A 23,137-nucleotide genomic window follows, 5' to 3' on the forward strand; every position below is an offset into this window, starting at 1 on the left:
AGTGTGGGAGCACACGTGGAGACCAGTGTCTGGATCAGAGAGCACGTGAAGGAGAGGGACATAATAACAGGTCCAATAGGGGAATAAAACTCAGGGGGCTCTCTTGCTTTTGCTTCTTCCTGATTGCCTGGTCCTAATGAAAATGTTTCTGATCTATGACATATTATCTTAAGCCCATTCCTTTTTGTTAGAAGGCAATTCAGATGTGGGCCAGGTACTAGAACAGGTGTTAGAGATGCCAAAATAAAAAAGAGTATCTGCCCTCGAGGAATTTAGCTAGGGTTTCAAATAATTTATTGTTGGATAAATACCTATTGAGATATGACCCCTGATAAATAGAACAAAGTCAGTTCAGTTAAAATATATATAATTTGAGGAATTCTGTAAAGAGTGTCATTTTAGACATCACAGAAAAATGGCAGAAGAAAATTCATGGACACGTGAACCTTTTGGTGTTCACCAAAGCCACCTCATTTGTTTCCCAGGACCAAGAAAAGGTGTCTGTAGGTTCCCTTTTAAATGGTCTTTAAGATTCACCCTTTAGTGGAAAAATAATTAACTTAATATTTCCTTTTCAAGTTCAGAGGGAAAAAATAAAATTTTGTTCTTAAACTGTAAAAAGGATGAAAGAAAAGGAACTGAAATTGATGCTGTCTATTTGAGTTATAGAAAACCTAATGTTATAACATGCTAACATTAAGAAAACAAAGTGGGTGATATTAATTGACTTTAAAGAATGATTCAACATTTGGCATTATGCCCTGCCTTGTATACATAATTTCCTTTTTCCTCCCCTCCCTGGAGTCAGGAAGTGTGTTCTTAAGGCATTTGTATTTTCTAAATTGTTTTGAATGTCAGAAAATATTGTTGAAGCTTGAAGTAAAACATTTAAATGTTCCTTGGTAAAACCCAATAAATATTTTCTAACCATGGATATGTACCCATTTTTGGGTCTAACATAAAAAGACTTTACAAATGAAAAATGTATACTTTATTTACCTCTTAAAAATAATTCAAAATTAAAGTATCACCCTCTATATAGATGTCTATCGTTCTACAATATACAGTTTTTTTATTTTAAAATGGTATGTTCTTTTTTTAGATGATCAAGATACATACAAATTATTTGGCTGTGACACATATTATAATTAGGCTGGTTATTCAAGCCATGGTGAGAAACCACATTTTAATTTACTCTAGATTACAATTCAACCAAATCCAATTTACTTGATTTGCTAATGGATGACAAATATGCTCAGCACTTTTCATTTAACCAAATTCTTAAAGAGAGTATACCAAGCCAGCTTCTTGTATCTGTGTTTGAGAAAACAGCATTGCTGGTTGTCCAGACTAACATTCTCAATCACTGCCACAAAGAGCAAAGTTTTCTCCCAATCAGGAATCCTGATCAACAAATTTAATTCTCTTTAAAGAGCAGCAGGATAGTACAATTCTCACAGCAAAATATCAAGTTGATTTTGGCAGGATTTGAGATTAAACAGAGTACAAATTATCATTCACTAAGTACATTTTAACGAAGTAACGATGTGAAAACTGTGCTTATACTAAGATAAAAGTACTTGCTGAAAGTTTCTTAAATCGATTAAAAACTTCAAATTTTTAAAGGAACCAATTTCAACAAATATCTGATTTTAAGTTCTTGACTGTTTAAAATAATACATTCTCCCACCCATGAGAATACTGTTTATGCTACAGTAATCTACTAACCGTTAGTAAGTTCACAATTTTGTTCATGCCTGGTTTAATACTGAGAGTTACAGTCATCCATTTACTGTACAAAATTACAAACACTAGCAAGATAAAAATTACTCTCATGCTAGAAAGCCAATGTAAAAATAAGCTTACAAAACATAAAGACTTGCACTGTATAATACGCATAAATGGCTTACTTTTAGTAAATAGAAATATCCTTTAAATGTTCTATAAAAACTGGTTTTGAATTTTGAAAAGTTTCTTGAAAAGAACATATAAAATGAAATAAATGTTTAATTAGTATAATTACACTTAGCTCCAACTAAAACGTTTTAGTTTCTAAAAGAAGCTGAACAACGCTTACCTGTATAGAGCGAACACGAAAAGACAAAAATTTAAACATGGCTACGAAACCATGATGGTGATAAAAGAGTTTCTGACCGTAAAGCTTAAGTTAGAAAGGGAAGGCCAAGCCTCTGCAAAATTTTCTTCTACCAGCTGTTCCGGCAATTAGAAAATTTCCTGTCAGGCGGGTCCTGAAATGCTAGAAAAAGAGGCCTGACAATTTTCCTGTGGTAAAAGAAAGGAGAAACAAATGGCGAGGGCACTAATGCAGCTGATAGGTAGGGAGGCCAGAACAGGAAACCAAAACAGATTTGCTGATAGCAAAATCCTGTTGAAAAGTTCTTTGCTCCTGGTTCCTAGCAATCCAGTGAATTTTTACAACCAGTGAAGTGAACATTATTTTATTTCAGAATCCTGAGAAATGCCAGTTATTTCTCAACTATACAACTTTTTAAAAGCAACTGAAATTAGTCAGCACTATTAAAATAATAAAAGTAATTGATGTACATGTGAAATTTTACCCTTTGTAATGTTTATACACACACTCCAAAGGATAGTCTCAAGACTATTTTAAGATTATATATAGACATGTCATGGGTGTTCCCTGTCAATGAGGAAGTTTCATAACTATGGGAAGAAAACGACCACATGCAAAAGAAACTTTATGATACTGAATGTCAACTATAATTTAAAAAATACACAGTCATGGAGTGTAAAGTACAGTATAGGGAATATAGTCAATGCTATTGTAACAGCGATATACAGTGTCAGATGGTAGTAGACTTGTTTTATACACCAGAAAATTAAGGAAAAAATAAACTTTTTTACTTTGATGGAAGGACAACTTCTTCCTGTTTTTAGTGAAAGTAAATTATATTTAAATTCACATTGGTTATAAACATCAATTATCAACCTGGTTAAAGACTTCAAAGCCCATAGCTAAAACTCACATTCCTAGTTGATAAAATCTAAATTAAAAAAAAAAGTCCAATCCCTGGGATATTACTGAGCAAAAAGAACACTTATTGGGGCTGGTCGAGTGGTACGCTGGTAAAGAGTTGGCTTGGGATGCCAGCTCTGAGCAGCAGGGCCCCGGTTCGGATCCCACATGAGGGCTAGTGACACTGCGTCCTCTACAGCTAAGATGGTGAACAACAGCTTGATCTGGATCTGGGCTGCCGGCGACGTGAGCAACCGGCAATGGCGTAGGCTGCAGTGGGCTGCCATAAGCTACCGTGTGTGGCTGGCAGCCAGCATAAGCAGCCAGCAGCCGTCGTGAGCTGCCGTGAGCCGCTGTGAGTGGCCATCCAATGGCCGGCGACCCATCTGCCTCAGCCGGGAAGAGCGCAATGATCACAATATCAACATGGGCCAGTGAAGCAACATCCTCCACAACTAGACTGAAGAACAAAAAGACAACAACTTGTCTCTTCCCCTTCCCCGATTCCCCAACGCTGTTCCCCTCCCCTAGTTCCCCAATAAAATCTTAAAAAAAAAATCGAAGGTAGAAAAGTATTAAAACAAAACAAAACACTTATTGCAACCTACCTAATGCCGCGATCCCTTAATACAGTTCCTCATGTTGTGGTGACCCCCAACCATAAAATTATTTTGGTTGCTACTCTATAACTGTAATTTTGCTACTGTTATGAATTGTAATGTAAATATCTTTTTGTTTTCTGATGGTCTTAGGCGACCCCTGTGAAAGGATCGTTCAACCCCCAAAGGGGTCGCAAGCCACAGGTTTTGAACCGCTGCTCTAGAAGTTCCTAGCTTCTAGAAGTTCTTCTGAGGTATTTTTGCTTCGGAAAATTTTTTAAAGTATGCCAATATTCAGAAAATGACCATTGAGATAGTGGCATTTAAACAAAACTAAAGGACAGAAGCATTGAGAACTATGGGAAAATGCAGTACTTAACTTGCATTTAATCTACGTGGAACCAACAAAAACCTTAAGTGTTAATCTACACTGCCAATACGAATTTAATAAAACCACTAAATTTTAAAAACCTGAAGAGCCTCTAAAAATGCCAAGAATGATCAGCTCGCTTTCTGGATGAAGGCACTACGGTCAAGGTAGACACATATTTGATGATGGAACTATTTATAATGGGAGCTCAGTTCAGCACTCCTTTATTGCGCAAACGTTAGAGTGCCCATTAGGTGCTCCAGGTACCATATGAAAGCCTAGGGCTCTTCCTGCTATATCAAATTTTTATGGCAATGTCCTATAAATGTTCCTGCTATATCAAATTTTTATAATGTTCTATAAATGACCTAATGGAAGTAGAAGAATACAAAAATTTGCTCAATTTAAAAAATTATCCTATGTAACCAAGTACATTAAAATCAACTGGGACTCAAATAAATATCCAAAATAAAACTTTGAATTCTGCCTGGGAAATTATGCACTTCTCTTGATTAGAAATGGATACCTAAATTTTTCAGCAAGGAAAGCACTTAGAATGTTTCCCATCAGAACATGAACCCTCCCATTTTCCAAAAGGAATAACTTAAGCCTCCTTACAATGCTGCAAAAGGGCAGTAAGGCTAGGACAACCACCTAAGAAAGCTGCAGTCTGAATATGAGGTACCTCTTAAGACTCAAGAAGCAGCAAACATGGTTACTGTACAACTGATTAAGACGTACAAAACAGGGCCGGCTGAGTGGCACAATCATTAAGAACTGGCTTGGGACGCCAGAGGGCCCCGGTTCGGATCCCACATATGAGGGCCAGTGACACTGCCCTCCACAGCTAAGATGCTGAACAACAGCTCAACCTGGAGCTGGGCTGCCGTGAGTCGCTGGCGACGGCGTAGGCTGCAGCCCCTGTGGCAGTGGGTTGCCATGGGCTACCGTGTGTAACCAGCAGCCAGCGTGAGTGGCCAGCAGCCACTGTGAGCGGCCGTCCAGAAGATGGTGACTGATGTGCCTCACCCGGGAAGAGCGCAATGATGGTGCCAACTCGGGCCAGTGAAGCAGCGTCCTCCACAACTAGACTGAAGAACAAAATGACAGCAACTTGTCTGTTCCCCTTCTCCCAATTCCCCAGTGCTGTTCCCATCCCCCCAATTCCCCAATTTAAAAAAAAATCTTAAAAAAAAAAAGATGTACAAAACAAAACAGGAGTGTCTCTGTATGGAGCAGTCATCAACTTAATTCAAATAATACTTAAGAACAGGAGCAACCAAATAACCATTTTTTAAGTTAAAGGATGAGTCTAAATTGGCTTTAATGGCTACTGATGCTCAGGTTAACAAGTCATTTTGCTTTGTGTTGTGCTTTTTAATATTAGCACTAAGAAAATGAAGCAATATTTCAGATACCAAAATCTGAAATAAGTCTCCCTGAGTTGAAATGGTACCTTAATTAAAACAGCGTGGTACTGCTGTATAAAAAAGATAAACAGAGCGACAGAAAATTATAAAAGTGACACAACATCCAAGAGAAATATTAGGACATTTGGCTACCTGTTTGGAAAATGCAGAAGCCATAGATACAGATTTGATTGTAAAATTTTAAAACTTCTCTACATCAAAAGGCACCATAAACAAAGTTAAAAGACTAGATCCCTTATAATCATGATACAGCTCACCACTGAGCAACTGCTTTTTTTTGCGTGTCAGCTATCACCTAACCAGAATGAAAGCTCTTCAGGCCCTTTGGTACATTGCTCATGGCATTTATTACTGTTTACGCACATCCCATGGCCCCTACCAGATTAATCTTCAGAACAGGGACCACCCTTATCTTTTTTTTTTTTTTAAGATTTTTTATTGGGGAATCAGGGGATGGGAACAGCGCTGGGGAATTAGGGAAGGGGAATAGACAAGTTGCTGTCTTTTTTTTTGTTCTTCAGTCTAGTTGTGGAGGACGTTGCTTCACTGGCCCAAGTTGACACCATCATTGTGCTCTTCCCAGGCAAGGCAGATCAGTCGCCGGCTTCTGGACGGCTGCTCACGGCAGCTTGAGGGCCGCTCTCTGCGGCTGCTGGCTACATACGGTAGCCCATGGCAACCCACTGTCACAGGGACTGCAGCCTAGCCTTTGCCAGGGACTCACGGGCAACCCAGCTCCAGGTTGAGCTGTTGTTCAGCATCTTAGCTGTAGAGGGCAGTGTCACTGGCCCTCATATGTGGGATCCGAACCGGGGCCCTCTGGCATCCCAAGCCAGTTCTTAACCATCGTGCCACTCGGCCAGCCCCACCCTTATCTTTGTATCCCCATAGCAAACAGTACATGGTAGGAACTCAAATAATGTCTGCCTGATAAGTATCATATGCTGAAATCTGAAATGGACATTACTTGTGGGGTTGTGTGCATGAAATTCGATACTATTGTTTATGCTTTTCCTGCCTCTAATTCTTAACTTTCTTTAAATTTGTCTCATGAAATTAAAGTTTCAGCTAGTTTTTCTTCATTTGTGCATCTTACTGGTTTTAACATTTACCTTATTTAAAAGGTAACTTTTATTATAAAAATTATGCATGTCTCTTATAGAAAACTTAAACAGTAAACAAAAAGAAGAAAAACAAAAGAGAAAAAAAATCACTATTTTGGTGCATTCTAGTCTTTTTTTGTATACACACACACACACACACACACACACACACACACACACTTGGACCACATGACACATATTATCACTTTTTTCTGTAATGGCCAGAAAGTAAATGTTTTTGGCTTTGCAGGCCATATGGTCTCTGTCGACTCTGCCACCACAGTGGGAAAAGAAATGGGTGAGGTTGTGTTCCGATAAAACTTCCTTTACAAAAACAGGTGGCAGGCTTTGGGTTTAGTTTGCTGACCCCTGTTTTCTATTATTAAATAACCTTCAATGCATTATTAATGACAGTAGAGGATTCTACTATATAAATCTCCGATTGTAGTCTATTTGATCTTCTATACCACTGGGATGTCCCCATTCTTTGTGCACACTGACAATCATTCAGAAATAATTTCCAGACGTGAAATTGCATTCCTAGAAGCAGATTTTGCAGCATTTTAAAGTTTTTTGATCCTAATTTGTTTGCCAGGTTGTCCTCCGGGAAGAACCTAAATAATGAGGGCACCACACCAAGACCTCAGGCAGGGGCAAGCTACAGCCAGGCCCAGCCAGGCAAGGGCCAAATTTGATCATGCCCATCTCTGTTTACATAGGGAGCTCCTGCTGTTTTTGCCCAACAATGGCTACTGCTGACTTGAATAGTTGCTACAGAGACCATATGGCTCACAAAGCCAGTAAAATATTTACTACCTAGCCCTTTATAGACAAAGTTTGCTGACTCATGGTCTAGAGCCCTCAAACAGAAAGAGCAGCAGATGCAAAAGACCTGAGAAAGGAATGAATTTAATGAATTCAAAACACAAAGGAAAGACCTCGGTGGCTAGAATGTGGTGAACAATGAAGAAACAGAAGATAGGCAGGTAGGCTGAGGCCAAATTAAATAGGGCCTTATAGATTATCAAGAAGTTTGGATCTGGATTTTATCTCAAGTGTAATGGAAAGCTAATCTTCCCAATTTTAGGCAATGGCATCATTAATAAACCCCAAAACTTAAGTCCTTTTTGGCTCTTTCCTTTCTTATCTAATTTCCTTCCCTTCATATTTAATCCATCAACAAATTCTACTTATTTTAGCTCTGAAATAAACCTCAAATCTATCCATTTCCAGTTCCTCTGCTCTCAGTACAAATCCTCGTCATCTGGTGCTGTCTAACTGGTTTTCCTGCTGCCCAGTTTTCCCTGTGAAATCTTTTCTCTTCACGGCAGCCAGAATAATCTTAAAACAGAAATCAGACCAGGTTGTTGTGCTCCTACCTCAAATTCCTCAATGGCTTCCCATCACTGAACAAAACCCAAATTTCTCATAGTCTATGGAGCATAAAGCAAGCACTCATAAATGCTACCTTGATCCTGACTTAGGAATATACTCACGAAATCATTCAAATATGACGTCAATATTTGGTTTTAGACATGTTTTATCATGTTGAAGTCATACTATTTCCTCTTTACTGAAAGAAGAATGACTATTCAATTTTTATAAAATGCCTTTTTATTATTTATTGATATGATCACTTAGTGTTTCTCCTTTGACCTACTGATTTGATAACTTAAATCAATAGATGTCCTAATATGCTTATATTTCTGGGAAAAGTCCAGATATAAGTCTGTATTTTATTTGTAAATTTTTACAAGATTTTTGCATCTATATTCATAAATTAAATAAACTTTCATTTTCAGGGCTATGCTAACTTTATAAAACAAACTAGAAGGCAATCAAATTTTTCTCTACGCTTTGGGACAATTTAAAGACCACAGGAATGCTCTATTTCTTGAAAGTTTCAAAGATTTTGCCTACCAAATCACTGGGGCCTGGCACTGTAGTTGCGGAAGCAGGGGTGGGAAGAGTGTGTGGCGGTACTCGTTCTTTAATAACTTAAGTTTTTCCCTTGCTATTGATATACTCAGTTTTTCTACCCCCTTCCTAAATTATTATATTATCATTTAGATTTTCCTAAGAAACCACATATTTCAGCAAGACTTTCATATTAGTATAGAGTTACACTTAGTATTCTATTTTTAAAATTAAACTTAGGGAAAATTTCAAGCATATCTAAAAGTAGACAGAATAGTATAACAAACAGCACTCAGCTTTAACAATTATCAACTCATGGCCAATCTTGCTTCATATGCTCACTTCCCCCCCACTCTCATACCTAATTATTTTGAAGCAAATCCCAGACATTGTATCATTTCATCTGTAAATATTTTAGTTGTTGGGATGTTTTAATCTCCTTCCTATTTGTGGTTATATCCTGTTTTGCTTTTTCTAATGCTGTGCATTTGGTTTTTTTCTTCCTGTTTTCTAATTCACTGATTTTGGAATTTATATTTAATTCCTTCCTCTTGCTTTTTACAGGATTATCTTGCAGTTCTTTTTCTAGCTTCTTTCACTGAGTCCTTATTTTTTATTTGAATTCTCATCTATTAATATATTTTCTTTCAAGTATAATTCTAACAGTGTCATTTAAGATACTATGTTCTAAGCACTGTGCTTTACATGAAGTTATTTCAGTTAAACCTCACTACAATGAGATAAGTACTATGATCCATACTATAGATGAAGAAACTGTGGCTTATAGAGAAGTTAAGGAACCTGCCACCTCAGTTCACACAGTTTGGAAGTGGGATGGCTGTGATGTTGGTGGGAGTATAACTAGGCAATTCTATCTGGGAAAGCAGTCTGTATATGTATGGCCAGTGGCTGACTTAGGTCAGAAACCAGGAGGGTGCTAAACTTTTCGATAAGACCCTGAAGAACGACAGCTCAGTAGAGGGTCCATAGCAGAGTTCTTGAACACTGTTCAACATCACACATTTGTCTGGCAAAACTCCAACCTTGGTCAAACCCAATTGTCAACCATCTTCATGACTCCATGATGGCTGAACCCTGTTGGAGAAAAATCAACCCCTATGGTAAGTTTTATGATAAAAACTTAAAATTAACATGTTCATAACCAATTCCTTTGGATACATTTTTTTTGGTATGGCTCATTCAATTTTTCAGACACTAAAGGGTTTCTATTTAAGTACAGGAGAAGTATTCTCTAGCACACATCCATCAGTTGATAATGTTGTAAAGTGTTAAGGTTCTAAGGCTTTGTATCAGAGATGGGAAATAAGTTTCGTGGTCATCAACTTGAATGAAATGGTAGTGGCTTCCTAGAGCACTGAGAAGGGTTGCTTCGAAAGCCCTGTCTCAATGGAAAGCACGCTATGAGTTTGGACAGAGGGTGAGAGGGTCTGAGCACCAGTGGCCCAGGTGGAATCTTGCAGGAAGCAGCAACACACCCTGGGTGCTATTGCTCATCTTCCCACCCACACTTTTTTTTTTCTGCTTAGTGTGGAGTTCTTTTTACTTAGTCATATTTGTCTAAAATGGTTTACATTAAAAGACTAATTTAGGTAAAGGGGTCACAACTTTCAATATGCCAGTATTTCAGGTTGACTCAGTAAAATAGTCACACTTGAACAAAACTTAATCAAATCAGTTTGATCTCTTTCCAATTATGAATTAGATCACTCAAACTGAAAAAAATGGGTATTATAATGAATAGATTAGGGCAGAGGAGAAGCAATTTTGAATTAGAGGCACCATATGAGTTAGGCAAGCCATGATACAAAAAGGGGGTTTTAAGTTTTTTAAAAGCTCTTAGGTGTGGAGGAAAGGGACACTGGAAATGAAAAAACAGCCCTGAAACAGAGCCCAAAATGTAGCAAAAGGACACCTTACATGCTTGGAAAATTTGCCTATTTACATACTCCATTTAATGCTACTAAAATACAGTGTTAATTATAATGCTATTTATCTCAGAAATATTTTCCTTAGTGGTATATGCTTAAACCTACTAGAGTATATTTTTCCCATGCCCTGAGTGCTAAAATATACTCTCAGCCAATGAGAGTTAGAACAACAGACAATACTCTACACAATTAGTCAATACATGCCATTAATGTACCACTCTACAAATGTTCCTTGCCCATGAGCACTCTATTGTGCTTTCCTGTGTCAAGTGGGTTTCTCACTGTCTAGCGTCAAGTTGGCTAGGGCTTCTCTTTCTGCGGTTTAGTGCTTGACCCATGATGACTATTAGAGGTGTGTAAGTGCGTGCTGGACTCATGGCTATGAGTATCATTTTGGATCTTCAGGTGTAAGTTTTAAGGCAGCTTGAGGGAATCTTCGAGGAAATGGAGGAAACCAGTAGACAACTGGGAACTGGTGAAATTCCCTGGGCACTGTGAAGGCCATCATACACATCATGCAGCCTTAGAGTTACTATATAAGCAGTAGCTAGAATAATGGCAAGCATGGAAGGTAGAAAAAAACCAGTGCTAAAGACCCCTCATGACTTCAGGGGATTTGAAAAGAAGACCAGGCCACTGCTGGCGTTCTCCTGCCTTTGTCCTTCATAGGGGTGCCGCTCCTTAACCTGGTATTTAAGGTCATCTAAGACCTATCATCACTTTGTCTTTTTAAATCATTTTTATCACTACTACTTTTAACAAGCTTTCTCCAATTCTTGACAATCATGTATGTGACTATGATATAAGAGCTAGAAAGACTCAGTTGATAAATATAGTGCTTAGGGCTATGGCAATATATTTACAAAGTTGATGTTAAGCAATTAACATATGCATGGTCATTAGAAATAAATGATAAGGGGAACGAAAGGGTCAAAGGACCAAGTTAAGAGAAAGTTAAATCATTTCACAATTTCTCTGAGGCCAGGCCTATTGTCTGCCACAAAATTACAGGATACCATTCTAGTTCCTAAGGTGCCTACTTCATCCCTGGGGAACAGTTTGAGCGAGCAGGGTCAGCCTCTGGAAGGAAGAGGACAGGAAAATTAACACTTATTGGGCTCTTACTTTGTGCTAGGTACTTATTGATCTCCTTTAATTCTCAAGCCTCAGAAGAATCTTTGCCTGGTATAATACTACAAGAACCATTAAGAAAATTATTTCTCCACTAAGCCAGAAACTGCTTTAATGATTCTTAGATGACTACGGAGATCTAAACAGTCAAGACTCCCTATTTCTTCAGCATGGATCATGCAGAGCATGGAGGTCTCTGGCCAGCTGACAAAGGATGGAAAATTCTGGAGTCCAGGAAGATATCTTGGCTTGAGGTGCTTTACAGCACTCTACCTCCTGCTGTGTAAGATAGTCTTTCTCCCCAGCCCCACCAAAATCAAGGATAAAAATAAGTCTCTCCAGCAGGGAAGGGAGAACAAGACACTGGCTGGAGCAAGTTAACTGGTAAGAGAGTCAACTAATTATGCAAAAACATGGGTTAATATGCAAATATTCCAGGGGGAGGGAGATGGGGAAACTTGATGACTATCTGTTATATTACAATATAAACCAATTTAATTAGATACATTTTCTTATATTTTATGAGATAAATGGAGGAAATAAAAGTTTTTACTTCAGGTATATAAAGACAAGAAAGGATCAAGCCTTTAGAAGCCTGGTGAAAAGAAAAACAATATTAAAATTCCAGAAGATGGAAGCGGATCTAGGATATGGGAAGGGGGCAGATTGCAGGGCAAAGAATAAAGGGAAGAGAGGAAGAAATGAGGTGCAAAGAAGGAAAAAATCCAGCCAGAATAAAATGGCTCTAATGCCAACAGAAACCAGGAGACATGTTCAAGAGACATCATACAGGCAGCTCTATCATTCAGCAGTAGGCTTTCACTTGATCTCCCTATTTCCAGCCCAGTGCCTCACCCCACTTCCTACTACACCTGGGGTTCCCCAAGTGTGGAGCCTCTCTGGTTCATTGTTCTCTATGAAATACCTTCTGTCTCTTCCAGGGTAGAAGAGAGAGTGGAGGCCCTTTATACAGACATTCAATCAATCTCTGTTTTTCAGCGCTGTCCTACATCTCCACTTTCCACAGTGCCCGGCGACCTCATTTTGGGGCTCTTCTGGGGCTTTGGGGGCCATGAATAAGGCTTTCTTGCTTCCCACTGATATACTTCCCCCAAAGCATTTAGGTCCTTTGACTTCCTCCTCTTATGACTCTTTTATCTGCTTTTCATATTTATATATTGTGGTTCAAATTACAGAAGTCTTCTAATTTCAAAGACTACATTTTTGTCTCTTATTCTCATTGTTTTGGGTGATAATTTCCCAGAGGAGAAGAGGACAAAAACAGTTTTATATTGCCATTTTAAAGCTACAAGTTTCCCTTATATGTTTTTGTGTCTCTAACGACCTAACAGAGTTCTTGGCACCTAACAGACATTCATTAACTACTTGGTTAATGAACGATCAGATGTTGTCAGAGTATAGACTAAGCTGCCATAACAGAAAGACCTCAAAATGCGATGTCTCAAACAACATAAGTGCCTATTTTTCTCTCATGGAGCAGTCCATAGGTAAGAGGGTAGATTAGGGTGAAGCGGTGTCGTTAGTTCATTAGGTCATTAAGAGAACCAGGTTTCTTCTCTCTTGTTATTCTCCATCCATCCTACGGTCTTGTCAGTCAAAACTGGCTAATCATTACACTCTGCACTCTAGCCCATGGAAAAGGGGCCAATCAACCTACAAGAAAGTCTCGCAGTTGACAAGCTCCATACATACAATTATTATCTTGTAGTTTCTATGGGCCAGGAATCTGGGCCAACAAACATGTGAGCTTGGAAGCAGACCCTTCTCCAGTCAAGGTTCAGATGAGACTAGCTCTGGCCAACTCCTTAATTGCAGTCTGTGAGAGAGCCTGATCCACAAAACCCAGTTAAGCTGAGCACAGATTCCTGGCCCACAGAAGCTGTGAGGTAACAAGTGTATGTTATTTTAAGCTACTAGATTTGGGGTAATTTGTTATGCATCAAACACATAACTAATGCAACATCTTAACTTTCACTATTTAAATTATCAGTGACTGACACAATGGAAACTTAATTGTACATTAATGGCAAATGCAACTTAAAAGTAAAGACTAACATATATTTTGACAATCTTTTGGCTTTAATACCACTCAAGAAATATTAAACTTTATTAGGCTTTTGTCTTATACTTAATCCTAATTCCTATAATCTGGAATGATCGGCTCAACAAGTTTACCCACACTGCTGGTAATATGTTAGTCCTGCACCTAGTCAACCTATCTCTAGAATGCAGTTTTCTTCCAGATGTAAACATTACTAGTGCTGTGGGTACTCTGAGGGAAAATATAAGCCATATAAAATCACAATGGAAAATGCTTTGATTTTAGACTGAGAGAATAAAAAATTTGAAGGTTTTCCTTCCAAAGGAATTTTGTTACACAAAGAAAAAAAGGTAGCTGGTGATAGAAAAATCAGTATTAACACTTCTTGTTTTTTACATTTGCTTAAATGCTGATAAATATGTACTGCAGACTAATGAAGGAAAATGCCTCAAACGTTTGGAAGATACAGAAATCTGCACCAATACGAAGGCAGCTTTGGGCACTAAGCCCCATGCCCAGGCCTCTGTGCTGGCCAGAACTTAGCTCAGGCATTGATTTCACTAACAGCACTCACTGGGGTGCTGGATATAAAACAAGAAATAAGCCTGACAAGGTCACTGCCTCATGCAGCTCACAGTTTAGTAGGGAATATAAACAAATAAATAAGCAATGGAATCTAGTGTGGTGTTGCCATTTAGGGTACACATAGGCTGCTATGGCAACACACAGGAAAAAACAGTTAACTCATGGTGGAAATGGAAGTGATAGTTTTATCAGGAAGACAGCTCAGTTGAAGCGATATCAAAACTTGGACCTGAAGGATGGATGATCAGGAATTACAGGGAGGTGGGTGGTAAGGGAAAAGAATTCTGGGAGAGGGAATATCACCTATGAAGGCCCAGGAGCAAAAGAGAACCTGATACATTCCAGTGATTGGACTTTCAGTAGAGAGTAGAGGTATATGGCCGAAGATGATATGGGGAAGTATGCAAAAGCATTATTATGCAGGGCCTGGTAGGAACTGCATAATAAGAGTTCGAACTTTATTTAAAGGAAGCACAAAACTATAGAAGGGTTTTAAGAAGAAAAGTACAATAATCTCACTCCTCCATAACTTACATAATGTTCATGACAATTTATTTGGTTTCTGAAAAGTTAATTTCCCAAAACGTTAAAAAGCATATAGAAACATATAATTTTTTCTAATGTACTAGCAATAACCACATGGAAGACATAACAGAAACGAAATCCCACTTACAATATAACAAAAACTACAAAATACCCATGAATTATCTAAAGAAGAAATATACAAAACTACATATAACAAACCATAAAATTTTGATAAAGGATATAAAAGAATATCAGAATAAATTAATGTTCTGGGATGTGAAGACTCAATATGATTAAAATAAGTGTCTTCAAGTTAATCTGTAAATTTAATGCAATTCTGATAAAAATCCTAATACATTTTTCAGGAGCACTTGATAAAATGATTGTAAAGTTGATCTGGAAGATGTATAAGACTACTATTTTGAAAAGTAGAAAGGTGAGAGGGCTTTCCCTGGCACACATAAAAAAACATAATAGAAGTACAGTAATTGAAAATGTATGTAAAGTCAAAACATTCAAGGGTGTTGTGGGTTGAACTGCGTCCTTCCAAAAGGTATGTTCAATATTCCCTATGCTATAGTTTACATGTGCCAAATGGGTACTTGACTTATTGGGGTGATCACTTTGTAAGGTATGTAAACGTCTAATCATTATGTACACCTGAAACTAATATAATATTGTATGTCAATTATAATTGAAAAATAAATTTTAAACAACTGTTAAAAAGGTATGTTCAAGTTATAATCTCCAATACCTTGTGACTGTGATCTTATTTGAAAATAGGGTCATTGCAGATGTAATAATGCTAAGATGAGATCGTACTGGAGTAGGGCGGGCCCTAATCAAATGACTGGTGTCCTCATAAGAAGAAACTTTAGACACAGAGACATGCAGGGAGAATGCCATGTGACAATGGAGGTAGAGATTGGAGTAATGTGTCTACAAGGCAAGGAACGCCAAGGACTGCCCCACCAGAAGCTGGAAAAGTGAAGGAAAGATCCTCCCCCAGAGCCTTCAGGGAGAGCATGGCTCTGTCAACACCTTCATTTAGACTTCTAGTCTTCTGGACTGGGAGAGAATCAATTTCTGTTGTTTTAAGCCACCCAGTTGGTGGTACTTTGCTATGGCAGCCCTAGGAAACTAATACATATGGCAGTTTTATATGTGATAAAAGAAGGATCTCAAATGAGTGGGAATGAATGGGTCTTATTTATTCAATGAGTAGAGATTAGGACAACAGGCTATATTGATTTGGAAAGAAAAGTTAGATTTCCACTTAACAACAGGTACTAAAATTCCAAGTAGATCACAGAACTAAATGCAAAAAAACAAAACCATAAAAGTGGTAGATGAAAATGTAAGAGAATATTTTTATAACCTGGGTGCAGGGAAGGATTTTCTATCCAAAACATGAATCCCAAATCTGACCACAACTTCTGTACATATATAATAAAAGACAACATTGATTTCAACAATAATCAATGTTAAAAAAAATAAGGAGAAAATATTTGCAAGATACATTATAGACATGGAGTTAATATGCAGAATACATACAGAGATCGTACAGATGATAAGGAGACAAGTAATCCAAAAGAAAATTGGACAAAAACAAAAATACAAAAACTAATAATGCATGGATATTAAACTTCACTAATAATCAAATGAGATGTAAACTGAAATGCGAAATTACTCATTTAGAGTGGCTCAAATTAAAAATAATTTCTGATACTATCCAGTGTGGAATAGGGTATGGTCAAACAGGCACTCTTTAACACAGTGAAATTTTACAACCTTCTGTTTTGGAGGGCAATTTGGCAGTGTCTGCCGAGAGTTAAATGTTCATACCCTTTGTTTCAGCACAACCTTTTCTAAGATTATATTCTGCTGAAAAGTTCACAGAAATAAATAGGGGAAATTACATTAAATATAGGACACGCATAAAATAGAATACTAAGCAACTATTTAAAAGAGGTAGCTAGATCTACATGTACTGTCATAAAAGATGTTCAAGACATTAAGTGAAAATAACAAGTTGCAGAATATATGTACTTTGTAAATATCAATAATTGTCTTATGTACAGAACAAAAATAAAAGAATAACTGAACTGCTAACATGAGTTATCTTGCAGGGGGACATTTATTAATTCATTTACGTAATATTTAGTGAGTATCCATTATGTGTCATGCACTGCTCTAGGTGCTGGAGATTCAGGAGTGAACCAAAAGAAACCCAAAAAACAAAACAAAACAAAATATGAGGAAATGGTGAACATTCATTTTCTACATTGACTATTTCCATAAAGTATGACCTTTATATTTTTGTCTCTAATAAATCTATAGATTCTTTAAAAAAATAGCTTTAATGTACGAATGAAAAACTTTCAAAAATATGAAAGCAATTTGTTTTGTTATTCTCTTAAAATCATTCTTATCAAACAGTTTTTAAAAACATCACCGGCATATTCAAGAATGCATTTTTGTAAAACTGATGTGAAAACATCAACAAGTTCTAATATAATAAAATCATTACTTTGCTCAGTTTAAAAATAAAAATACTTGAATTTTATGGTATCTGACTTATCTATACCTCTTATGATATAGCATTTTACTTACAGTTTGTGGATTAATCTCCTCCTCTCCCATAGGTTCATCCATAATTTGCTGTCCATTCTGTGAAAAGCACAGCAAGTACAAAGTTACCAAAACAGATCTGACATTAAAGTTAAATGAAGGCAGACAAAAAAATCATATAGGAATATTTTCACCCCTAAAGGGTTCTAATGAAGTACGTAACCACCATATAAGTATGCATTTGCCAATTTGCAACAGGTTGTGCTTTAAAAGTTAATATGTAAATTGATTACTTTAAACTATAAAAACATTTTTTCCATGGAAATGATACAATCAATGATTACCTTTCCAGGTGAGCCCTTGAATTTATTTTAACAATTAAATGCATTACAAATGGTCTTATTTAAACCTCACCAAACATCGTTTACAATACTTTCTATGGGAAAACACATTCCAACTCCATTGATAATTAATCAGGGTAACTGATTAATTATTTCAGGGGGAAATTACGCTAGAGCTCTACATCAAAATAGAATCCAGATGGATTAAACATTTAAATGTCAAAAAATGAAATTATACATTGGAAGAAAATATACGTGAATAATACTTAGGGGGTAAGGAGGGTAGAAATCATAAAGGAAAAAATTGACATTTGAATTCATAAAATTTTAAAACTTCTTCTGCCAGACACAAAAAAGTTAAAAGAACAAACTGATCACACAAAAATAAAAGCAACATATGACAAAGGGTTGGTGTCCTCAATACATAAAGAGCTTTGTTTTACAAACCTGTAAGAAAAAACGATGAACCTCAACAGAAATGAGCAATAAGGGAAAAAAGAGTTCAGCCTTAGTACTAATCAAAGATATACATTTAACTGAAAGACACCTTCGCCTTTCAAATTGGTAATGATTTACAGAAAAAAATAAACACCCAGCGCTAATGTGGGTATGGGGGAAACAGCACTCAGGATATACTGCTGGAGAAAGTATAAATCAGCTCTATCTTTCAGGGAGGCAATCTAAGTGTATTAAAAAAGAAACAAACATAAGACTTTGAAACGTCCCACCATTTCGACTTTGTTTTTTTAAAACAATGGACAAGTGTGCAAAGATGTACATATAAGAATGCTCACCATAATTTTTTCCAAAAAGAACTCCAAATTGGACACCTAAATTCCTAACAATAGAGACCTAGTTAAATAGATTTGGTACATCCATATTATGGAATACTATGCAGTCATTAAAAATGATGATAAAGATGTAAATTTATTGACATGAAAAGACAGTCACATGTAATAAGTGAAAAAGCAGTTTACAAAACAGTAATGATTGTAATGATCCCATTTTAAGTAAATATATACATGTTTCAATGTATATATTTCTATGGAAAAAAACTCTGGAAGGATATACACCAAGATGTTAACAGTGGTTATCTCTGGGTGGTAGAATTTTAGACAATTTAAATTTTGTTTTGTTTTTGCTTATTTGAATTTTCTAATGTGTCTACAATGTCTACAATGAATACCTATTATTTGTGTAATTTAAAATAAAACAAAACAAACCCAGAAGTGAGGAACACAGTGTCTTCTCTAGTTCCCTCACTGGAAAAAGTAGTAAATGCCCCTGACCACTTGTTAATTCAACAAATACACAACATCTATGCTAACCATCTCTAGAGCATCATTAACTGGGAGGTAAAAGGTATCCCACCCATTACCCCATATCCCACATGAGGCAGCTGCTCTGAATTTGAACTCCTCTCTCTACTCTCCCCATCCCTATTTATCCATCCATTCAATCATTTATTTCATTTCATTCATGCTATGTTCTAGGCACCAAGCTGGGGATGAAAGGTTAATAAAACGGCCCCCATCCTAGAGATCCATTCTAGAGGATTTCACAGGTCCATTAACCCATAAGAAAGGGCACCTTTCATTGTCAAAGACTCACAGAGCATGTTCCTAGGTTAGGGAATGCCTATACAATATTACAAAGCACAGAAATAGTGCCAAAATGCAGAAAGTGGGGAGGCAGGCATAAAATCTGTTTTCCTAAGACACCTTTCAGAGGCTACAGTATCGCTCACTTCTATGGTAAGGACTCAAATACCTTCAGGACACATTTTTCTCCTAAAAGCCGCAATCATTTATTCAACTGAATACTGATCATTTTTACTCAGACATCCCAGACAAACCTTAAATTAGCTCTTAAGAACACTAGCTTTGGAGTCAGACACCTAGATCAAATTTCTGCTCTTACACTAATTATGAAGACTTGGACAAGCTATTTAAACTGTGTAAGCTTTAGTTTCTTCATATGGAAAGTAGAGATTAAAGTCTTATCTTCACAGAGTTAAGACTAAATGAGATAAATGATACAAAACCCTAAGCACAGTGCCTGGCTTACTAAACAATCAATGTTAGCTAGTTTAATTACTTCCAAAATTCAATTCAATCACCCCCTCTGTGGCCAATCAATCTACTACTTTTCCTGTATTTGCTCTTAGTGAATTGTACCATCATTCATCTAGTAGCCCAAACCAGATTTTCTCACTAATTTTACTCAGAGTTCTCTTTCTGTAACACAGATCTGCTCAATGGCTCCCCAAGTGGCTTTTAGAACCCTTGGTCTAACTTGAGCTACACTTATATTTTCCATGGAAATATAATTTGAGAACCATCTGCTTCTTGCAATTTGCAGTGCATGCAAAGCAAGAATCACAACTTATAACTTACTTTTAAGGCAAATTGGTACAGTAAAACAGCATTAAACTTGGACTTGGTGGACTAAGGGTAGAGTCCTAGGTCTGCCACTTATAAGCTATTTTTTGGCAATGCACTATTACTTTATCTGCTCAAGATGACGAAACTTGCCCTGTCTACCCAAAGGGTTACTGTTAGGCTTAAAACTGAGAGTTAACTCATAAGGAAGCACTTTATAAGCTGTGAAGAGCTGTACTAATGCAAATTACTATTATTAAGTTGAGGTAGATTCATGAGGATAAAATAACACTTCATAAAGTCCTTCTGATCTTAGAATAAAAAAAAAAGTTTAGGATTGGTAAGGGATCTTGAAAGTCTTCTGTTCTAAATACATATCATATGCTTCAGTTCTTTCTATCCCATTCTCACCTATACTTGAACACTCTCAGTACAAGAATGTACTACTTCACCAGGCAGCCTACTTCCTCATCTCAGAAAAAGGACTGGCTGATAAATAAAATTCTTCATTACACAGTAATTTTCCTCAGCCACAAATTCCCTGAAAGAGGATTACTAATACATGACTATGATGACTAACTTGCCTGTACTGTATCTGCAAAGTCATAGGAGGTAAATCTGTATAGCTTTGACTATAAACCACCCCAAGTCTGTTCTTTTCTAGATGGCTCAAGTTCCTTCAAACATTCCTTTTAGACAGATGAGACCATCTTCTTTTCTTTTCTCAGCATGCATCTAATTCATCTTAAAGGGTGGTACACAGAAGTGCATGCAATTAACATTCCAACCTTGATATGACCAATGTATTATAGAATAAAGGGCACATCACCTCCTTTGTCTTGGATAATAACTTATATTAATGCAGTTCACAGATGCATTATTCTTGAAATGTCCACAACACATTGCTGAATCATACTAAGTTTTCTATTGATTAAATCCTTGTCTTCTTTATTTACACTGCAACAAAGCCCCGTGTCCTCTATTCTGTACTTGTTGTTACTCGTAGTCTCATGAATAAAGCCTTATTTTAATTTTTGTTTCATCTTTTTCCAGTTCTGATCCATTGCTACAGCCTCTATAGATTGGATTCCAAATCTGCCAATCAGCCTCTTTACTATTTTCAACTTCATGTGATCTGTAAATTTTACAATATATTTGCTTTTCTGAACTCCTCATCCAACTAACAGTAATATAGTAACAAAGCAATCTAAGAAAAACTTAAGTTAAACATGATCTAAAGATATTTAATGGTCTACTTTTTGCCAAATACGTACTTTCTGAGTTTAGCAAACATTTTAAATTTTGAACAATTTAATTTTCGAAGCAGGAAAATATGAAAGCCAATGTTATCCTACATACCAGTGAAGCTTTAAAAAAATCTACCCAAAACCACCTTTTACTTCAGCAAGCCTTTTGTATTGTTTCATCAAAACAAGGATTCAAATGTTATCTGTTAGAAATAAGCACAGTTACTTCTGCAGCTAAGGTTTCCCTTTTGAAAAATGACCCTTTGCTTCATTAGAGATTAGGTTACATGGACCATCAGTCTGCTTCATTATTTCAATTTCTATAGTTTCAAAAGTTCAAGGAATAGTACCTATTAAACAAGAAAACTTATTTCTCTAATTTTAAGAAACAAAGAAAACGTGGTCTGAATCTGGCTAGTATCAGCTTTAAACCTCAGCTCTGTCACTACCTGATCCTGGGTAAGTTATTTATATTTTGAGCCTCAGTTTCTTCATTTGTAAGGTACATATAATATCTACATCACAGGTAGAATTACAATGTTGTAACTAAAACGATCCACCAAGGGACAGTAGATGCTCAGTAAATGCTACTTCCTGTCCCCCCTTTGGCCTAATTGACTGTGTAACATTTACATCTCTATAGCTGACTTCTAAATGTAATGCAATGAAGAAATACAGGAGAGTGTTGAGATACCTGTTTCACCACCTACTACAGCCAATTTCCTGCCAAGCAGGGTGGAAGAGATCATTCAAATGTGTGGTATATTTTTATACAATGTGCCTAAAGAATGAGTACAGGCAAAAAAGAATAGCTTAAAAGTGAGGCAAATGTATTTATCCTGTCTCATCCCACCATAATGCCTTCCAGCCAAAAAACTGCCGAGCTTGGCAGATTGTACATATGGAAATATTACATGAAATATTGGAAAAGGTTAGAAAATGCTAATCATGGTTTACTCTGTTAGTCTGAAATGTGTAAAAGTAAAAAACTAGCTACCGTACAATGTGGGTCTCATCAGAACAAATCAGATAAAGGAGACTGCTAGCTCGCATTTTAGCAGGAACTACTTTCAAAATAAGTTCTAATGTTGTGGTATAAAATTATCGCTTAAGATCATCTTCCTGGTTTAAAAAGGATGAACAATTCAAATTAGTAATTCTGAACCAAGCTGTCAGAACTTCTAGAGTATTCCCAAGTATTTTAAGGAAACTTCTGAAATTTTAAAAGTACGGCCATTTTTTAGGGTTGGCCGAGTGGCTCAGTTGGTTAAGAGCTCGCTCAAGAGTGTGAGCTCTGAGCAACAGTGGTTCGATTCCTGGCTTGAGCTGAGCTGCCAACAGGTGGCAGAATGGCTCAGCTAAAGAAAAAAAAAAGGACATTTTACTAATTAAAAATTTTCATTTTAAGCAACCCCACTAAACAGATTGTTTTGTTGTAATGGCATGTTAGAACAATGCATATTTCCAGGCTGCTGTTTGATACCTTTGAAGAAAATATAAATTTTAAAAGTGTCTTTGAGGCCAGTAGGAGATCATCATGTACAAGCATACTAGGATAAAAAAGTGATCTGTGATTGGTCAAATGCTACCTTGAACTTAGCAGGACATATCATGTACTGACATCTTCCTACCTAGAAATGAAATGTACACATGAACACTGGGAGAAAAGAATGCCTCACAGAGAACAGCCTGAAATAAGAGGGAGGGAGGAGGAAAAGAGAGGGGCCAGAGCCCTAGTGTATTAATTTGGAGACCCAGGTTGTAGGAATAAGCAAGGACCATACTTTTGTTTTTTCTAACCACCCTCAAGTTTCCACAAGTATATTTGCCTTCCAAACTCCCTGATGTCAGCAGTGGTTTTCCTGCTCAAAGCGTATGCAACAGGAGTTCCATGAAGGTGCTGAAGATGAGGTATTGGAAATCTCCAA

General features: G+C 36.9%; 1 protein-coding gene across 6 annotated transcripts in view; it reads right to left on the minus strand.

Annotated features, from left to right (window-relative positions):
- RPS6KA3 (ribosomal protein S6 kinase A3) overlaps positions 1 to 23,137 on the minus strand; it is a 111,182-nt gene that overhangs the window by 64,272 nt on the left and 23,773 nt on the right. For 5 of the 6 annotated variants that reach the window (XM_019666972.1, XM_019666937.1, XM_019666980.1 and 2 more), the window contains one exon: positions 17,283 to 17,339. In XM_019666972.1, coding sequence (XP_019522517.1) covers positions 17,283 to 17,339 — 57 coding nt within the window. Of the gene's footprint in view, positions 1 to 2,077; positions 2,259 to 17,282; positions 17,340 to 23,137 lie in introns of those variants that run through there. The other variant, XM_019666963.1, reaches the window with a different exon arrangement.

The sequence above is a fragment of the Hipposideros armiger genome, unplaced genomic scaffold (assembly GCF_001890085.2).
Source record: "Hipposideros armiger isolate ML-2016 unplaced genomic scaffold, ASM189008v1 scaffold_13, whole genome shotgun sequence".
NCBI lineage: Eukaryota > Metazoa > Chordata > Mammalia > Chiroptera > Hipposideridae > Hipposideros > Hipposideros armiger.